This window comes from Balaenoptera acutorostrata, unplaced genomic scaffold (genome assembly GCF_949987535.1).
Source record: "Balaenoptera acutorostrata unplaced genomic scaffold, mBalAcu1.1 scaffold_1247, whole genome shotgun sequence".
In the NCBI taxonomy this organism is placed as follows: domain Eukaryota; kingdom Metazoa; phylum Chordata; class Mammalia; order Artiodactyla; family Balaenopteridae; genus Balaenoptera; species Balaenoptera acutorostrata.
In genome coordinates, this window is record NW_026645864.1 from 717 (window position 1) to 16,630 (window position 15,914).

General features: G+C 38.0%; 1 protein-coding gene across 1 annotated transcript in view; it reads left to right on the forward strand.

The window, feature by feature from the left end:
* Positions 1-5,914: 5,914 nt before the first annotated feature.
* LOC130706712 (ventricular zone-expressed PH domain-containing protein homolog 1-like) overlaps positions 5,915-15,914 on the forward strand; it is a gene marked incomplete at its 3' end in the record, with an annotated part of 46,134 nt that continues 36,134 nt past the window's right edge. Inside the window, exon 1 of the mRNA XM_057539414.1 lies at positions 5,915-6,011. Within this exon, the coding sequence (XP_057395397.1) occupies positions 5,915-6,011 (97 nt within the window). The remainder of the gene's footprint in view (positions 6,012-15,914) is intronic.

Consider the following 15,914-nt stretch of genomic DNA (forward strand, 5'->3'; position numbering starts at 1 on the left):
TAGAAATAATTAATTAACCAGAAACAGTAAAAACGTTGACTCTGTTTAATGTTAACTGTGATGATTAATGTCATCCTCACTGGATTTTAGGTCACATAGGAATGAAACAAATTACACTTAAACACAACTTGAAAGAAGCAATGGATGAAACTAAGGCTTTCAAAGATATAGTGACCTCTGTCATGTGTAACATTGATTTATAGAAAAATAATTTTATGATTATGACATTCACTTCTGCCATAGACTTGCTGGTTTCCCAGGCTAACTTGACAGAGGCAATTTATTTCCTTGACTTATTTCCTTGATTGCTATGCTTTCAGTTTGGGTGGTTCCCATTGGGGAACATTGGTATCTTGAGTTGGGATTTCATGGGTCAGTCACGTGGGCTTACCTCAAGAGAGGTTTGAGCATGAATGAGACTGTGCCACATAACTCATCCAATTGTACTACACAGATCAAAACCACAACCAAAACTGAAAACAAACTATCAACAAGTCTAAATACAGTGCAAATGAAATTGATACACAATTTATAATAGGATTTATATAATTGAAAATACTTAGGTATAAATTAAATCCTCTTTGACTTCAACTATTATTAGTTGCTGCTTGAATCAAACAAGTAAATCACAGCATCTTTGAGTCTCAAATTCTTCTTCTAAACTGGACGTATCTACATCACAGGATTGTTGTGAACATAAAGGGGCAAAACACATAAAAAGCTTTTAGAACAGTGCCCAACATATAATAACCAATCAATCAATGTTAGCTATTTTTCCCTTTTTTTGCTGCAAGAAAGTCATCTTCTTACTTAGGATGCTTTGAATACAGCAAAATGTTAGGCCTTTCGTTAGAGCTTCCTGGTGGTGTTCTTGCTACATGACTATGCTACTGAGCCTGAAAATAGCATCAACATCAAAAGCCTCACTTGCTTACCACTTGAAGTGCTAGAACTTTGAAGGATTTCGGAGAGACCAAGTGAATGGCTTCAAGCACTGTTACGGGATCTTCTTTCTTGCTAGATCTTCTGTCATGTCCCCAGAGAAATTTATTTCAGTTGTATAGAATTTTATTTCAGCCTACACATATTAGCTTTGTATTAAGTTCTTTTTGAAATAAGCAATTAGGTGAAAATTTCAGGACACTAAGAGACCTAGAGATTCCAAGGGTCATTAGGATCTCCTTTTCTCTAATCAAAACAGCATTATGGTTGGGGCTTCCCTGGTGGTCCAGTGGTTAAGACTCTGCTTCCACTGCAGGGGGCACGGGTTTGATCCCTGGTCGCGGAACTGAGATCCCGCATGCCACCAGGAGTGGCCAAAAAATAAAAAATAAAAATAAATAAATAATTTTTTTAAACAAACAGCATTATAGCAGCCCTCCTGGCTGAGGGCTGATTTCTTTCCCCATATACAATAGTCGTAGTTGTAATAATGATCATGATAATGATCAAAGAAACATTATTAAGCACTTGCTCTGTGCTGAGCACACTTCTGTCTGAAAATCTCACTTAAATTAACCCATTTTATGCTCACGTTAACCAGGGTGACCAATTCCTTTTGGCTTGTCCAGGTCTTTCCCAGTTTTAGCACCAAAAATTACAAGTCCCAGAAGCCACCTCAGTCCCAGGCAAATAGGGATGGTTGATCACACTAAACATCCCTTAGAAATAGATGCTCTTATTATTATTCCGAATTAGGTCACAGAGAGGTTATGTAACTTGCCTAACGGCACAAAGCTAGTAAGGAGGAGAGTCTGGCTCCGGAGTCTGGGCTCTGCACCACCACCATGGAACAGAACTGGATTTTGGATGAGGGGTTGGAACAACTGGCCCTAGAATGGCTTCTGAAGGGATGGGCTTTTCAGTCCCTGTCTCAGGGCAGAGACACTGGTTGTGAGAGCATCCCAGAGTCTCTGTCACCTGAAGGTTAATGGGTAAGTCTCACTCTGTTCTTTAATGGCAACACAAAACAGCAAGCTGGTACAATATCTGAACAGTTTTCACGTAAGAAATTTATAAGCATATATGCACCAAGAGACACTGCAGTCCACTGTGTGTGATTAGATTTCAGCCTTCACATGCAAAATGTCCTGATACCCTGCCTCAGTCAACTCCCCACCCTCTACCTTTTGCTCTGTGAATCTTAATAAGACTCTCTTTTTATTAGGACAAGATTTCTTTCTCTCCCCAGGTCTTCTTGTTCGGGATAGTTTTATTCTCTATCATTATCATTATTTTTCACTTATTGTAAGATTACAAAATTTCACATTACAACTCAGCTTTACAGAGAAAATGCACCATCATTTTGTCTAGAACTCCTCGTGAACAACTAACCACTGGTTAGTAAGGGGGAAATTAACTGAGTCCTTATTTAAATTTAATCCCATCTGATCATTTGAGTAGTACGTTTAGGAAACAACCTCTCATTTGAATAAAAAGGTTCTTCCTCTTACCCCCTCCCATGCTTATCTCTCTAAGGTGGCATTTGGGGGCATGAGGAAGTGGGTCCTGTTTCCTTGTGGTTGTGGAAAAGCATCATGCATGGGGGTAGCGGGGTGAGAGCGAGTGTCTTCTTGCCTAAGGGATAATGTCCTTTGCTTGCTTATCACCCTCTCAGCTAAAGTTAAGGGTGATGTTACTTATCTTCCAGGCACTGTGTGCATAGCTCTTACCTGGCAATCTGACTGCAACTCAGCACCCACTGGTGCTGTGGCCCCCTCTGAAGCCTAGCTGGGTCGGTTCTCTCTGCTGCACACTGGACAGAGCTCCTCCGCACTACAGTGATTTCTCTGAAAAGCTGTCCAGCAAGAACCTCAGCTTCTTCTCCCTCCTCCTGCCCACTCCATCACAGGGACAAGGGTGGCCCATGGGAGCTGAGCCTTATACCTCCTCTGCTTGCCTCCGAGCTGTGCTTTTTTTTTTTTTTTTTTGGCATGCTGATACTAAAATTTATTTGGAAATGCAAAGAACATTGAATAGCTAAAGCAATGTTGAAAAGGAAGAACCAAGTTGAAAGACTTATATTACCTGATTGCAAGACTGACTATAAAGTAACAATGGTATTGGCATAAGGATAGATCAGTGGAACAGAACACTGCAGAAATAATTAATTTTTGACAAAGGTGCCAAAATCATTCAATAATCTTTTCAACAAGTGGTGCTGCAACAACTGGATATTTCAGTGGAAAAATATGAACCGCGACCCTTACTGCACATTATACACAAAAATTAACTCAAAATGGATCACAGGCCTAAATATAAAAGTTAAAATTTAAAAACTTCTACAAGAAAATATAGGAAAAAAATCTTCACAACATTATGGTAGGCAGTGATTTCTTAGAACATAAAAAGCACTAGCCCTAAAATAAAAATAAAAAGATAAATTGGATTTCATCAAAGTTAAAATTTCTTCTCTCTGAAAGATACCATTATGACTCATAAGATGACAACTTAATAAGACAAAGTAAAAATGGGCAAAAGACTTAAACAGATGTGTCACAAAAGAAGATATACAATTGCCAATTTGATGGAAATATAAAATAGTATAATCACTTTGGAAAACAGTTTGGCAATTTCCTAAAAATTTCTCATACACTTACCCCAAGACCCAGCAATTCCACTTCTAGCTGTTTATCAGGAAAAATGAAAGCCTATGTCCACCCAAAGACAAAAATGCTCATGGCAGCTTTATTCATAATAGCCCCAAATTGGAAACAATAAAAATGTCTAATGCATCTGTCAGGGGTCGATCAAAATATAGAAACCACACAGTAATTTGAACAAGGAAATTTTTTTTTTTTACAGTGGTGTGTTAGTTTCTGCTTTATAACAAAGTGAATCAGCTATACATATACATATATCCCCATATCTCCTCCCTTTTGCGTCTCCCTCGCACCCTCCCTATCCACCCCTCTTGGTGGTCACAAAGCACCGAGCTGATCGAGCTGTGCTTTTAACTAAATTGGCTGCCCTGTACTGGTGCAGAGAGCCACCTAGGAGTGGATCTCCTTCCTAAGGGTCACCACTGCCCTCCATGTTACCATACTTAATCTAATATACTCCCCCTTCCCCAGGCTGAAGTCCAAATATAAGGAAGTCAGGGCCCACTTCTGATGACGTCACACTTATCTCTCTCCTTCTCTCCACAGTCTGCCCTGCCAGAACTGAAAAGTCTTCTCTTTTACTTCTTCCATGTTATATTCTCCCTACCAACTGTAGAGCTGATATAGCTGCCATCCCGTCCACACCACAGGTCTCTAATGGAAGTTCTCCATGCTCAGGGGTTGATAGACTAAAGGGAGGTAAAGAAATTTAGAAAATCCTTTCTCAAGACAAAAGCTTTGCTTGCAAGGTGTTGTGCTATATAATACAATTTTGGCAGTTAAAAAATGAATTCTTTCTTACCTTAGTCTTCCTCTTTGTATTCTTATAACAGTCTAATGTCTACCCCATTGCCACTCCACGCCCACCCTAGAGCAAAGTTTTTGAACTCAGGAAGGCAAAAGAGAAAAATAACATTTAAAACTATAACTATTAGCCTCATTGCATGGTAATTTTGTGAGACATCATTTAAATTACCTCCTTTAACTAACATCAACTTTTTCATTGTATGTGATTTTTTTCTTTTTAAGTTATACAGATAATACATGAATATAAACCCATAGGGAAAGAATTAAAATAATACAGAAGTATATGGAGTAAAAAAGTGTTTGCTCCCCACCCTAATCCCACTTCTCGACCCAGAAATAATCACTGTCAATTGTTGATGTATAGTTTTACAGACCTTTCTCCCATGCATTTATATAAATATATGGGTTTATATACCAATGCATAATTTGGACTTCTTTTTTTCAAAGTAGAACTTCCTGCACCTATGGTTTGTATATTTCTGAATATAAAATTACTAAATTTCCCTTCACATCTCTGAATTTAATTTGCATTATTAAGGCAATCCCTTGCAAAAGAATTTTATTTCATTCTGATGATTCAGAACAAAAGCATCTGTCATGCTTGTTTGACAGCTGGCTAGAATTTTTGCCATGTGCGGGAAAACATGCATAGTACTTTTGCTCTGGGTGGGGATGTTGCACCCACGTGCATGTGATATGGCCAGTGGCCAGTCAGCTTCTGAGAAGGGATCATGTATTTCTCAGATAAATAATATCATAAACAGAACTTAGTGAAAATGAGACGAAGTCCTCTTTCCTGTTACCTTCCTGCCCTAGATTCTTCATCAAATGAGAAATTTGGTAGTCTTTCCTTAGCACATATTAGTTCAACAACTCACATTTCTGAGAACCTATAGAACCAAGCCCTGGAAATACCAAGATGATTAAAGCAGTGTCTTCAGACATTGAGAAATTTTCAATATTATTTCAAACAGTCATTTCAGAAATTCATCTTCACTTTTGAGAATCTAATTTTTTTTAATTTGGAATTTCTTTCCTTCTGTTTCCTGCATCAAAGTTGTGGAATAATTGTTATTCTGTTCAAAACTTCTAAACTTGAATTGGGTAGTGACAGGGGAGTATAGTTTCAGTCTAAGATAAAAAAATATTTTGCAAATCATATGGAATTAAAGTTTGATAAGTGGTCCACACTGGCTTGTGATGTCTTTTTCCATTTTGGGTTTTTTTTCAGGCAAAAGCGAGAGTATTTTTACGTGATGAGTTTGTTCTACATTTTATTCCCAAAATTGTAATTTATGTTTTACTTCAAAAACATGATTTTTAAAATACTTTGGAAATGTTCTCATCAGACAAATTACCGGTTTCATTTCCTCCTTTTCTTTTTCTGTCCATTTTAGGATATTTATACAGTTAAATGACAGTATTATTCATTCATTCAGGGTCAGTATTTTGAATTCCATGTCTTTGAAATATATCAAAGGAGAGTTAATTGGGAGATGGGAGAAATGGCTTCAGTGGTTCCTGTCTGGCTAGTGTCGGACAGGAGAGGGAAATTTACTCCAACAGACCCTGTTGCCATTTGTCCTGTATTGAGTGCTGAGAGTAAGTCCTGGCAGCCCTGGGCAAATGTCCAACCCTGCTTTGGACAATCACCAAAGACACATTTCTTCATGGGCCCCTAGAGGCCCTCATTGAATCATAGAATTTCTGAGCTAAAAAGTACATTCTAGTATGGCAGTTCCTAAAATATTAAACATAGAGTTACCGAATGACCCAACAATCTCACTTCTGGGTATATATCCAAAAGAATTGAAATCAGGGTCTAAAAGAGATATTTGTACACCCATGTTTATAACATTATTCACAATATCCAAAAGGTGGAAACAACCCAAATGTCCATTGACGGGTGAATGATGACTGGATAAACAAAATGTGTTATATGCATACGATGGAAAATTATTCAGCCTTAAAGAGGACTGAAATTCTGATACATTCTACAAATTATATGAAACTTGAAGACGTTATGCTAAATGAAATAAGCCAGACACAAAAGGATAAATATGATCCTTTATATATGATTCCACTTACGTGAAGCACTTAGAGTAGTCAAATTCATAGAGACAGAAAACAGAATAGTGGTTCCCTGAGTTTGAGGGGAGAGGGAAACGGACAAGTATAGTTTAATGGGTATAGATTTTCAGTTGGGGAAGATGAAAATGTTCTGGAGATGGATGGTGGTGATGACTATACAACAATATGAATGTACTTAAATGCCACTAAACTGCACACCGAAAAATGGTTAAAATGGTAAATTTCATGTTATATTTATTTTACCACAATAAAAAATCTTTACCCTCATGGAGCTTACAATCTAGGAGAAAAGGAAAGATAATAAGCAATTAGAAATGTAAAATTTTTTAAATTACAGTTTAGATCAGCTTTGGCCTGCCGTCATTTTTACAGATAAGAAGTGAGAAGACAGAGAGAAGAGATAGCAAGAATCTACTCACTAAGACCCTGGTTGTCTGACTCCTGGGCCAGTGATTTTTCCATTGAACCATACTTCCTTTTTGAGGTACTTCTGTTACCTCTATTTTATCTAAGCCGTTCGATAATATACCGGAAAGAGAACAGGCTTTGGAACCTGGGTTCAAATTCCAGCTCCTAGAAGTTTGACCTTGAGATTTCCTTCTCTATAAAGTGGGGATAACTAAACCTACTTCATAAGGGTTCAATGTAATCTGTTACACTTACACCTAGGTACGAAGTAAGTAGTCAAAGAAAATTAGCTCCCTTCCTGCCAAGCTCTTCAAATGGCTTCTCTGAATTTGTTGCTTATTTATGTTATGTTCAATGGGCTAATACTTTCAAGCTAGCAATTTCTGCAAAGATATTCCTGTATTTGAGTTTTTATAAATCATTCTAGAAATACAGTTTGGATATGGAGAAGAATGATTCAGTTGAAAAACCTGGGAAACCAGCCAGAAACACTCATTTGACCCTTATTTAGCTGGGAGAGAACTTTCAAAGTGTAAGTTTGGTAAAGAATTCAAAAGAGCTAACTTATTCCTTTTTCCAAAAAATAAAGCCAGCTCTTTGATATTTCTACTAGCTATAAAAAAACTCGAAGTCATACTCTATTTTTATTCTTAAAAGGCACTTATCACTAAATTCAAACTATAAAATGGCATGGATTAGATATAAGTACCACCCTGGAAGATGAGTTGTGTCTCATTTCCCAAAAAGAATGGTGTGTTTCTGAGATCCAATATATTTAGAAAAATAGTCACACTTATCAACTGTTAGCAGAGAATCACAGGGCATCACAACTACCACCACAGTCCCCCTTCACCTGATTCTACAGCTCTCGCCACCTCTAAGAACTATAAGCCTAGTTATTTAATTATTCCCTCTGAGTTTAGCATCCTCTCCTACTTCCTCCTACCACATTTGAGGATAAAAGAGATCAGTTATTCCCAATTTACGTAGGCCTCTAAAGAGCTTCTCTTTATTGATTTGCCACAGCTCTTTATATTTTATGAGAAGATTTGTCTTACCCCCAGGTTAGAGAATTATGTTGACTATATAGTAATTGCATAGAAATTAATGCCTTGGGTTATTTTTCTAAGCCTGAACAACTTACGTTGTCTTGTTAAAGATACTGGCAATTTATTTTGGATTGTCCATCCTGTCCCTGCAGAAGCTACAGATAGCTCAACTGGGGAAGTTCAAGGTCATTAGACAATATGACTTTGCATGAGGTCTTATCACTTTGTGAACAAAACATGGATCTTACATTTTAATGAACTTGGGTCTTAATCCTGGCTCTGCATCTTACTTGATTAAGTCATTTAACTCTCTGACACTTTAACCTCTTAAGTGAAAAGAGATAATAGATAATTATGAGGATTAAGTGATAATTATATAAAACATCTAATGGAGTCATTGGTAAAGAAGTAAATACTTATATTAGTTATTCCACACATCAACTTCCTCTAATATTTTAAGTAGTGTACACACACACACACACAAACTAAAATCTGATTTTTATTTTTGATTATGGTTTTGCTTGATTTTGAATTTCCACTAGACTTTTTTTTTTTTTTTTCATCTTTACTGGAGTATAATTGCTTTACAATGTTGTGTTAGTTTCTGCTGTATACCAAAGTGAATCAGCTATATGTATACATATCCCCATATCCCCGCCCTCTTGAGCCTCCCTCCCACACTCCCTATCCCACCCCTCTAGGTGGTCACAAAGCATCGAGCTGATCTCCCTGTGCTATGTGGCTGCTTCCCACTAGCCATCCATTTTACATGGGTAGTGTATATATGTCAATGTCAATGCTACTCTCTCACTTTGTCCCAACTTCCCCATCCCCCGCTGTGTCCTCAAGTCCATTCTCTACCACCACGTCTTTATTCCTGCCCTGCCACTAGGTTCATCAGTACTGGGGGTTTTTTTGTTTTTATTTATTTTTGGCTGTGTTGGGTCTTCACTGCTGCGTGCGGGCTTTCTTTAGATGCAGCGAGTGGGGGCTACTCTTCGTTGCGGTGCATGGGCTTCTCATTGTGGTGGCTTCTCTTGTTGCAGAGCACAGGCTCTAGGTGTGTGAGCTTCAGTAGTTGTGGTGCATGGGCTCAGTAGTTGTGGCTCATGGGCTCTAAAGCACAGGCTCAGTATTTGTGGCCCAGGGCTTAGTTGCTCCACGGCATGTGGGATCTTCCCGGACCAAGGATTGAACCCGTGTCCCCTGCATTGGCAGGTGTATTCTTCACCACTTCACCACCAGGGAAGTCCCAGAACTATTTTTTTAGATTCCGTACATATGTATTAGCATACAGTATTTGTTTTTCTCTTTCTGACTTACTTCACTCTGTACGACAGACTCTAGATCCATCCACCTCATTACAAATAACTCAATTTCATTCCTTTTTATGGCTGAGTAATATTCCATTGTATATATGTGCCACATCATCTTTATCCATTCATCTGTTGATGGACACTTAGGTTGCTTCCATGTCCTGGCTATTGTAAATAGTGCTGTAGTGAACATTGTGGGTACATGACTCTTTTTGAATTATGGTTTTCTCAGGGTATATGCCCAGTAGTGGGATTTCTGGGTCATATGGTAGTTCTATTTTTAGTTTTTTAAGGAACCTCTGTACTGTTCTCCATAGTGGCTGTATCAGTTTACATTCCCACCAACAGTGCAGGAGGATTCCCTTTTCTCCACACCCTCTCCAGCATTTATTGTTTCTAGATTTTTTGATGATGGCCATTCTGACTGATGTGAGGTGATACCTCATTGTGGTTTTGATTTGCACTTCTCTAATGATTAGTGATGTTGAGTATATTTTCACGTGTTTGTTGGCAATCTGTATGTCTTCTATGGAAAAATGTCTATTTAGGTCTTCTGCCCATTTTTGGATTGGGTTGTTTGTTTTTTTGATATTGAGCTGCATGAGTTGCTTGTATATCTTGGAGATTACTCTTTTGTCAGCTGCTTTGTTTACAAATATTTTCTCCCATTCTGAGGGCTGTCTTTTCATCTTGTTTATGGTTTCCTTTGCTGTGCAAAAGCTTTTAAGTTTCATTAGGTACCATTTGTTTATTTTTGTGTTTATTTCCATTGCTCTAGGAGGTGGGTCAAAAAGGATCTTGCTGTGATTTATGTCATAGAGTGTTCTGCTTATATTTTCCTCTAAGAGTTTTACAGTGTCTGGCCTTACATTTAGGTCTTTAATCCATTTTGAGTTTATTTTTGTGTATGGTATTAAGAAGTGTTCTACTTTCATTCTTTTACATGTAGCTCTCCAGTTTTCCCAGCACCACTTATTGAAGAGGCTGTCTTTTCTCCATTGTATATTCTTGCCTCCTTTGTCAAAGATAAGGTGACCATATGTGCGTGGGTTTATCTCGGGCTTTCTATCCTGTTCCATTGATCTATATTTCTGTTTTTGTGCCAGTACCATAGTGTCTTGATTACTGTAGCTTTGTAGTATAGTCTGAAGTCAGGGAGCCTAATTCCTCCAGCTCCATTTTTCTTTCTCAAGATTGCTTTGGCTATTTGGGGTCTTTTGTGTTTCCATACAAATGATAAAATTTTTTGCTCTAGTTCTGTGAAAAATGGCATTGGTAGTTTCATAGAGATTGCATTGATTCTGTAGATTGCTTTGGGTAGTATAGTCATTTTCGCAATGTTGATTCTTCCAGTCCAACAACATAATATATCTCTCCATCTGTTTGTATCATCTTTGATTTCTTTCATCAGTGTCTTATAGATTTCTGCATTCAGGTCTTTTGCCTCCTTAGGTAGGTTTATTCCTAGGTATTTTATTCTTTTTGTTGCAATGGCAAATGGGAGTGTTTCCTTAATTTCTCTTTCTGATTTTTCGTTGATAGTGTATAGGAATGCAAGAGATTTCTGTGCATCAATTTTGTATCCTGCTACTTTACCAAATTCATTGATTAGCTCAAGTGGTTTCTAGTGGCATCTTTAGGATTTTCTATGTATAGTATCATGTCATCTGCAAAGAGTGACAGTTTTACTTCTTCTTTTCCAAACTGGATTCCTTTCTTTTTCTTCTCTGATTGCCATGGCTAAAACTTCCAAAACTATGTTTAGTAATAGTGGTGAGAATGGCCGCCCTTGTCTTGTTCCTGATCTTAGTGGAAATGGTTTCAGTTTTTCACCATTGAGAACGATGTTGGCCGTGGGTTTGTCATATGTGGCCTTTATTATGTTGAGGTAAGTTCCCTCTATGCCTACTTTCTGGAGGTTTTCATCATAAATGGGTGTTGAATTTTGTCGAAAGCTTTTTCTGCATCTACTGAGATGATCATATGGTTTTTCTTCTTCAGTTTGTTAATATGGTGTATCACATTGACTGATTTGCATATGTTGAAGAATGCTTGCATTCCTGAGATAAACCCCACTTGTTCATGGTGCATGACCCTTTTAATGTGCTGTTGGATTCTGTTTGCTAGTGTTTTGTTGAGTATTTTTGCATCTGTGTTCATCAGTGATATTGGCCTGTAATTTTCTTTTTTTGTGACATCTTTGTCTGGTTTTGGTATCAGGGTGATGGCCTCATAAAATGAGTTCGGGAGTGTTCCTCCCTCTGCTATATTTTGGAAGAGTTTGAGAAGGATAGGTGTTAGCTCTTCTCTAAATGTTTGATAGAATTCGCCTGTGAAGCCTTTGGGCCCTGGGCTTTTGTTTGTTGGAAGATTTTTAATCATGGTTTCAATTTCAGTGCTTGTGATTGGTCTGTTCATATTCTATTTCTTCCTGGTTCAGTCTTGGAAGGTTGTACGTTTCTAAGAACTTGTCCATTTCTTCCAGGTTGTCCATTTTATTGGCATATAGTTGCTTGTAGTAGTCTCTCATGATCCTTTGTATTTCTGCGGTGTCAGTTGTTACTTCTCCTTTTTTGTTTCTAATTCTGTTGATCTGAGTCTTCTCCCTTTTTTTCCTGATGAGTCTGGCTAATGGTTTGTCAATTTTGTTTATCTTCTCAAAGAACCAGCTTTTAGTTTTATTGATTGTTGCTTTTGTTTCCTTCATTTCTTTTTTTTTTTAAATTTATTTATGTATTTACTTTTGGCTGCATTGGGTCTTCGTTGCTGCACGCGGGCTTCCTCCAATTGCGGCGAGTGGGGGCTACTCTTCATGGTGGTGTGCTGGCTTCTCATTGCGGTGACTTCTCTTGTTGTGGAGCACAGGCTCTAGGTGCGTGGGCTTCAGTAGTTGCGGTGCATGGGCTTGGTAGTTGTGGCTCACAGGCTTAAATGATCCACGGCATGTGGGATCTTCCTGGACCAAGGCTCAAACCCGTGTCCCCTGCATTGGCACTGCGCCACCAGGGAAGCCCTCCTTCATTTCTTTTTCATTTATTTCTGCTCTGATCTTTATGATTTCTTTCCTTCTGCTAACTTTAAGGGTTTTTTGTTCTTCTTTCTCTAATTGCTTTAGGTGTAAGCTTAGGTTGTTTATTTGAGATTTTTCTTGTTTCTTGAGGTACAGTTGTATTGCTGTAAACTTCCTTCTTAGGACTACTTTTGCTGCATCCCATAGGTTTTGGGTTGTCGTGTTTTCATTGTCATTTGTTTCTAGGTATTTTTTGATATCCTCTTTGATTTCTTCAGTGATCTCTTGGTGGTTTAGTAGCATACTGTTTAGCCTCCATGTGTTTGTGTTTTTTACAGGTTTTTTTCCTGTAATTGATATCTAGTCTCATAGCGTTGTGGTCAGAAAAGATGCCCAGTACGATTTCAATTTTCTTAAATTTACTGAGGCTTGATTTGTGACCCAAGATGTGATCTGTCTTGGAGAGTCTGTTTGCACTTGAGAAGAAAGTGTATTCTGTTGTTTTTGAATGGAATGTCCTATAAATATCAATTAAGTCCATTTGGTCTAATGTGTTTAAAGCTTGTGTTTCCTTATTAATTTTCTGTTTGGATGATCTGTCCATTGGTGTAAGTGGAGTATTAAAGTCCCACACTATTTTGTGTTACTGTCGATTTCCCCTTTTATGGCTGTTAGCATTTGCCTTATGTACTGAGGTGCTCCTATGTTGGGTGCATAGATATTTACAATTGTTATATCTTCTTCTTGGATTGATCCCTTGATCATTATGTAGTGTCCTTCCTTGTCTCTTATAATAGTCTTTATTTTAAAGTCTATTTTGTCTGCTATGAGTATTGCTTTTTGAATTTCCACTAGACTTTGAAAATATTATTATAAATTATAACTCCTTTCTGACGAGATAGGGTGCTTTCAGGGTAGTATGGCTGTAGACTATATCCCACTTCTGAAACATTATGATATCATTTAGTACTATTTCTAATTTTAAAATGTTTTCTAGAATGTTAATTGGTAGACTTTCTAGATTTCTAACTTTTTTTACATTAATATTTTACAACCATAAAATGAATAAAGGAGTGTTTCTTTACCAAGATCATAACAAGATTACTAGCATCTGAAGTATAGCTAAAATACAAGTGGCTAAGCTAAGGAAGAATGTTCACATTAACAAATAGCTATATCTCAGGACTTCCCTGGTGGTCCAGTGGTAAAGAATCCGCCTTCCAATGCAGGGGACGTGGGTTCGATCCCTGGTCGAGAAACTAAGATCTCACATGCTGCAGGACAACTAAGCCTGCGTGCTGCAACTACTGAGCCTGCACGCCTCAATTAGAGAGCCCACGTGCCACAAGCTACAGAGCCCATGTGCTCTGTAGAGAGAAAACCCACATGCCACAACTAGAGAGAAGCCTGTGCACTACAACTAGAGAGAAGACCTCGTGCCACAACAAAAGATCCTACGTGCTGCAACTAAGACCAGATGCAACTAAAAAATAAAAATAAATAAATAAACAAATAGCTATATCTTTCATGCCAGATGTGACAATGTGGAATGTTTAGTTAAATGTAAGATAAAATTTCAACATGAAAGTTAGTATTGTATTATTACTATTACAATTTCTCATTATTTTCATGGGAATATCCTACTGGTTTTATCATTGTTGCTCCAGAAGGAATCAGAAAGAGTATAATAAAGTATCATTGTTATGTTTTGAGGTAGGCTTCTCTATGCGAGGTACTATGGTGGGTACAAAATACACTAAGATTTTTAAGAGAGAAAGAGAGGAGGGTGGAAGGGAAGGAGAGGAGGGAAAGAGAGCGAAAGGGAGAGGAAAAGAACTCTGCCTTTGATAGTGGACAGAGATAAAAACGCTAACAGAGTGTGACTCAGGCTCCTCACTGTTGAAGTGGGAGTTTACAGGTAAGCAAGGAGTGGAGGCTAAAATGATCCATGTGGTAATGAATTAGAATTGAAACCATGGGTATGAACTCATTTTTAGCTTAATATAGATACAGATGGTTGCATATAGAAATACTTATAAACAGATATGTGTACATATACACACATAATTTCCCCACTTTGTCACCTTAGGGGGCCAAGGAACAATGACACCCAAGTAGCAGCAAACATACCTAGTACTTAGCTCTTAGTTTCTAACACAGTTCTCCAGTGAAAGGAACCAGAAGTCCTTGGAGAAACAGCTGATTCTAAGACAGAGCAGGAAACATACAAGTTGAGCCTGGAGTATCTTGTATGTGAGATGTAAGTAAGGAAGTGATAAACAAACAAATAAAAAACCACACACACAATGATGACAGCACATCAAATGGACACAGGAACCAACTGAAAGAGCTCCCTGTGGCCAAAGCTGGAACAGTTAGAGCAACAAAATAAACAAAATAATATTGAATTATAAAATAAATATCTGTGAGTACATACTGATAGAATAATTGGCCAAATAATTTGAATGTAATAACTAGAAGAGGAAGAGACAAATTTGTGCAGAAGAATTCCACATAACTTATGCAGCTGTTCTGCCCTCAGGAGGTGAAGCTAACTCCCCACTCTTTAAGTATGGGTTGCACATTGTGACTTCTTTTCAAAGAGTACAGTATGGAAAGTGGGGGAAAAAAGAGTAACTTTACAGTGGAGAAATCTGGTGAACACTACCTCAGCCAGATGTTCAAGGTCAACATCAATAGTCATAAGTCATGTAGATCAAATGTACTCTCCATATGATATGAGGAAAATGGCACTTTATCTCTGTGGTTTTCCTCCCCCAAATTCGAAATCTCAGTCTATTCATGAGAAAAACAGACAAATCCCAACTGAGAAACATTTTACAAAATGTTTCAAAACTGTGAAGATCATCAAAAACAATGAAAGTTTGAGAAATTGTCACAGCCAAGAGGAGCCTAAGGAGACATAATGAGTAAATGTTGTGTAGTGTCCTGAATCGGATCCTGGAACAGAAGAAAGACACTAAGTATAAACTAAGGAAATCTGAATAAACTATGGACTTAAGTTTATAATAACGTGTCAATATTGGTTCATTACTTGTAACAAATGTACATACTAACTTTTTTTTTTTGGCTGCATTGGGTCTTCATTGCTGCACGTGGGCTTTCTCTAGTTGTGGCGAGCAGGGGCTACTCTACGTTGCAGTGTGCGGGCTTCTCATTGTGGTGGCTTCTCTTGCTGTGGAGCCTGGGCTGTAGGCGCGCGGGCTTCAGTAGTTGCAGCACGCGGGCTCAGTAGTTGTGACACACGGGCTCTAGGGCGCAGACCCAGTAGTTGTGGCACATGGGCTTAGTTGCTTCGCGGCATGTGGGATCTTCCAGGACCAGAGATTGAACCCGTGTCCCCAGCATTAGCAGGTGGATTCTTAACCACTGTGTCACCAGGAAAGTCCCTCATAGCAACTTAAGATGTTAATAAGAGGGGAAACTGGGTTATAGTATATAGGGAACTCTCTATATATTGTAATTATATACAATATGTAAATATATAATAATTATACATTTATATATTATAATTACATATATGTAATTTTTCTGTAAATCTAAAAGTATTCTAAAGCAAAAGTTTGTTTAAGAATACTAACATAGGACTTCCCTGGTGGTGCAGTGGTTA